This window comes from Carassius carassius, unplaced genomic scaffold, assembly GCF_963082965.1.
Source record: "Carassius carassius unplaced genomic scaffold, fCarCar2.1 SCAFFOLD_84, whole genome shotgun sequence".
Classification (NCBI taxonomy): Eukaryota; Metazoa; Chordata; class Actinopteri; order Cypriniformes; family Cyprinidae; genus Carassius; species Carassius carassius.
The window spans coordinates 130,001-135,000 of NW_026775170.1; the positions used below are offsets into that span (position 1 = coordinate 130,001).

General features: G+C 41.7%; 1 protein-coding gene across 2 annotated transcripts in view; it reads right to left on the reverse strand.

The window, feature by feature from the left end:
• Nucleotides 1-5,000, reverse strand: part of LOC132137500 (acyl-CoA dehydrogenase family member 11-like) — a 40,860-nt gene that overhangs the window by 10,507 nt on the left and 25,353 nt on the right. For both annotated transcript variants that reach the window (XM_059547532.1, XM_059547533.1), the window contains exons 7-10: nt 1,339-1,488; nt 1,168-1,262; nt 979-1,078; nt 632-772 (exon numbers count right to left, since the gene is read on the reverse strand). In XM_059547532.1, coding sequence (XP_059403515.1) covers nt 632-772; nt 979-1,078; nt 1,168-1,262; nt 1,339-1,488 — 486 coding nt within the window. The remainder of the gene's footprint in view (nt 1-631; nt 773-978; nt 1,079-1,167; nt 1,263-1,338; nt 1,489-5,000) is intronic.

Consider the following 5,000-nt stretch of genomic DNA (forward strand, 5'->3'; position numbering starts at 1 on the left):
GTGTGTGTGAGTTTGTGTGTGTGTGTGTGTGTTTGTGGGAGTGAGAGTGTGTGTGTTTGTGTAAGAGAGAGTTAGAGTCTGTGAGAGTGTGTGTGTTTGTGAGTGAGAGTGTGTGTGTGTGTGTGTTTGTGTGTGAGTGTGAGAGAGTGTGAGTGCGAGTGTGTGTGTGTGTGTTTGTGAGAATGTGTGTGAGTTTGTGTGTGTGTGTGTGTTTGTGGGAGTGAGAGTTAGCGTCTGTGAGAGTGTGTGTGTGTCAGAGTGTGTGTGTGTGTGTGTGAGAGTGAGAGTGTGCGTGAGTGTGTGAGTGCAAGAGTGTGTGTGTGTGTGTTTGTGTGTGTGTGTGTGTGAGAATGTGTGTGTGTTTGTGAGAATGTAAGTGTGTGTGAGTGTGTGTGTGTGAGTGTGTGTGTGTGAGTGTGTGTGTGTGATAATGTGTGTGTGTGTGTGTGTGAGTGTGTGTGTGTGTGTGTGTGAGTGTGTGTGTGTGTGAGTGTGTGTGTGTGAGTGTGTGTGTGTGTGTGTGTGTGAATGTGTGTGTGTTTGTGAGAATGTGTGTGTGTGTGAGTGTGTGTGTGTGTGTGTGTGTTTGTGAGAATGTGTGTGTGTGTGTGAGTGTGTGTGTGTGTGAGACCTGTTTTGCTGTGTAGAGCTTGGCAACGGGTGTCAGCAGGCGCAGCAGGAGTGTGTCTCTGTCGCTAGCACTTTTGTTCTCCTCGCGGCCCAGCAGACGACACACTTCCATTGCGAACAGAAACGCAGCGCGAGTCTCCACCTGACAGCACACACACACCTCATCATATTAGGCTATTTTCATGGCAAAAACAATAAAAAATTACAAGTAAAACAAATACAATAAAAACCAGCAAGCAAGCAAACACAAGTTATATTACACAAGATTTTTTTAAATTAACATGATAAAAATTCTTTTTCAGGCAAAATAACCTCCTGTTAGGGTTAGGGTTAGGTGATTGTGTTTACCTCCAGTCTGCTGAGCGTTTGCACATGCAGCGCATGATCCTTCAGCAGCTTCCCGAAGGCAGCACGCTTGCGTGTGTATTCCCTGCACAGGTGAGTGATCCTACAACACACACACACACACACACACACCGGTTCACTGGAGGTCACACTGGAGCTGTGCTGATGTGCAGAGCAGTGTGCTGTAATCACCTCCTCATGGCACCCACCGCACACACTGTGTTGTGGATGCGTGTTATAGTCAGCATGTTAGCGATGGAGGCGACGCCGCGGCCTTCCTCTGACAGCTGCAGACAGACAGAGAGACAGTCTGGAGGAGCAGCGGCCGGAGCGCTGGAGAGTGTGTGTGTGTGTGTGTGTTACCAGCTGAGCGCTCATGCCGTCCAGCAGCAGCTCTGCCGTCGGCACCTGCCTTGTGCCCAGCTTATCCTTCAGCCGCTGGACCTCGATCCCATTACACAAGCCTTCAGAGTCCCAGACCTCAGCCAGGAACAGAGACAGACCGCTGCTGCCCTGCACACACACACACACACAGAATGTGGAGAGTGATTCCGGCTCCATTAAAATCATTAAACAACCATTCAAAAAATAGTGGTGATATAAAATGCACAATACTCAATGCTCAATACTGTTTATTACTTACGGTCAACCTAATTTAAAGTTTGGCATTGTCAAAATTCAAGATATATTACAGTATACAAATCTTCATTAGTAGGGTTGAGTATTGGTAAAAATGTTCCGGTTCCATTTAAATGAACTATTATATTGTTTTTTACTATTTGACCTTCATTGACTGTAGTGTTTCTGGAAGCTAGTAAGTAATGTTGAGTAATGCTAGTCCATCAATCACATGTGCTTCAAAGTTGTTTTTTTAAGCTGGTTGGGCAAATAGTCCCTTGAGGGCTAAGACACTTGTTAGTTTCCCCAAATTAATGAAATATAAACCGTTATACGTATAACCTTGTATACACACACTCCATAAAGCCCCTATTTTACAAATAATGATGCAGTCAGGAGATGCTGTGATGCAATGAGTGGTTTCCACATCTAAACATTTAAAATTTATGAAAATAAATATTTTCTATTCTTTGTTTATCACTCTTGAAATGACCTGTACACTAAATAATCTATCCCTCATACTTACATAACAATAGCAGTATATTTATTTAGTGGTTGAAGTCAGTATGTATGTTAATGGCAATATGGGACAAATATAATGTAATTTAGTAGCTGCAGGTACATGTACAGTCAGACAACACGATGTGCACAGTTATCAAAGAGTGTGCGTACAGTCGAGGGACACATGTGCTCAGTAATTAAAGAGGCAGTTATCTGGTTTGTGACATCTGTAACAGTTTCAAAGTTACTTATGGTGTTATTCTACTACCCACCATTAGGGGACACTGTTGTTCCTTTATGCTAAGGTTAAAGGGATAGTTCACTCTCAAATTAAATTTTGATATGTTTTAGCTTACCTCAAGGACATCCAAGATGTAGGTTTCTCTGTTTCCTCAGTATTTCCCATTTTGATATTTTTAGGTCCAACCGTTCTTGTCTGTGACTCACATAATGGATGTCTATGGTCACCACCTCAAAGAGCTTGCACAGAGGAGTCAAAATTAAACAATTCCCCATCCTAAGTACACATTGATGACCTAAGACACGGAACGAGCGGATTGTGTAAGAAAACGAACAGTATTTATATCGTTTTTACCTCTTGTACACAACCACGTCACACTGATCTGAGTTCGCGAGTGCTTCCCGATGTGACGTGCGCGCTCTCTGGCTTTAGTCTGCGCAAGCGCGGAAAGCGCCGGAAGCGATCTCTCGCGCGTGCACATCACTCATTATTTACCACACGCTACGCTTTCAATCTGCACTGTCTGAAATATAATGCAGTAATTGTAATAAATTAATGTTTATAATGCACCCTATAATCGTTGCGTTTATAATAAAAATACAACACATTACTCACTCTATTGACAGCGTGCCATTGGGTCCCTCTGGCATTGGACGTCGCCTCCAGTTTATACGTGGCAAACTAAACACAACGTGCAAAACGCTGCGTCTCAACAGCGGAGAAAACTCAGGATCTTCAGTCAGGCAGGTGTGTGATGCGATACTGTCGATTTCCTCGTCGTCGTCTTGTAGTTGTTCCATTCGTGACAACATATGCTCTCCACTTCTGTTGGCATCTCACAACACTTGCTACTAAAACACCACCAGTTTTGAAGAGATCTCTGTCTCTGAGGCTTGAAGACGAGCTGCTGCAGCGGATCGCTCCTGAGTACTTGGTCTGTGTATTCTGGTTCAAATAAATATGGTTGTGAAAAAATTCAACGTTGTCTATGGATATATTGAAATCGTCTTCCATTGCAATTTCCCTGTACGTCTAAATATGTTTAGATCTTCACAGTGAAAGGTAATACTTCCGAAATCTGTGTAAACCATAGGCAGTAAGTGTAAATAATGAGTGATGTGCACGCGCGAGACATCACATCCGGGGCTTTCCGCGCTTGCGCAGACTAAAGCCAGAGCGCGCACACGTCACATCGGGAAGCACTCGCGAACTCAGATCAGTTGGACGTGGTTGTGTACAAGAGGTAAAAACGATATAAATACTGTTCGTTTTCTTACACAATCCGCTCGTTTCGTGTCTTAGGTCATCAATGTGTACTTAGGATGGGGAATTGTTTAATTTTGACTCCTCTGTGCAAGCTCTTTGAGGTGGTGACCATAGACCTCCATTATGTGAGTCACAGACAAGAACGGTTGGACCTAAAAATATCAAAATGGGAAATACTGAGGAAACAAAGAAACCTACATCTTGGATGTCCTTGAGGTAAGCTAAAACATACCAAAATTTAATTTGAGAGTGAACTATCCCTTTAAATACAGGTAAGAAGTAGAAGAAGAGAGAGCTGTTTGGTAAAAGGAAAGCATGGCTTCCCTCTGGTAACCTTACCCCTACTGATGTCCTGATTGGGAAACGTACCGTTTTATGCTCAATCAAAAAGGACTCCTTTTACCTACCCTCTGTTGTACCAATGGTCCATTTTTCTATTTCATGGTACATGTTGGAAGTAGAAATGACAAATTTACCAGCTTTGTCTTGGGTCACCGAAATGGGATATTAATTGAAGAGGATAAAAACTGTTTTCTGCTTTTGTCTGGAATTGCTGTGTGGAGTGTTGAATTTGGTCTGGACTGTTACCAAGGATTGAATAATTGGGTACATCTACATTGTCTAGAAGAGTTCTTCTTTCAACTATGGACTGTGGCATATAGCCTAAGTATTCCCGCATTCATTACATCCGACATTACATGCTCATATCATCATGACTATGTATTTTGTATTTTTAATGGTTGGTTGAGTCATTTGTATTATTGGATTAGGGTATGTTAATTTGTTTTGGGTTTATTATCACTGTTGTTGTTTTTTTTATAATATATCTCTACGAAGCAAATCAAATTTTTTTGTTCTATTGTTTTTTTTTGACATCAAACAGTTCAATGATTGTGAAAAGTTGGTATGTAGATCCCTCCCCAAACTACGTTCAGATTTATAGTAAACTTTTACCATAGAAGTACGAGTTCGAGAGTTGCCAGGAAACACCGGCGCAGGGCTGCTCGCAGCGCTTGGTCATGTGACACATCAGAACCGTTTTCAGAACCGAAGCTTAGGAAGTGCTCACGGTTCTGGTTCTTTTCAAAGAACAGTTTTTGGTTCCCAACCCTAGACGGGACCATAGTTCAATAAACTGTTGAATAAAAACCTGTTTTTTAACTATGGTTTTGAGTTGGTTCTGATGGCTTGGCACATCAGAGTATTTTATTATTATTTTTGTGATCTGAAATGCTATTTTAATTCAAACTCAAGTACACTTCTGTACACTGTAGAAAAACATGGATTATCATATGTCTACTTCACATTTCTGCGAGATTAGTATTATTTTTATAGATTTTATAGATTATTGAAGAGTATAAACAGATGTAATGTGTGTTTGGTTCATACTGGACAGCAG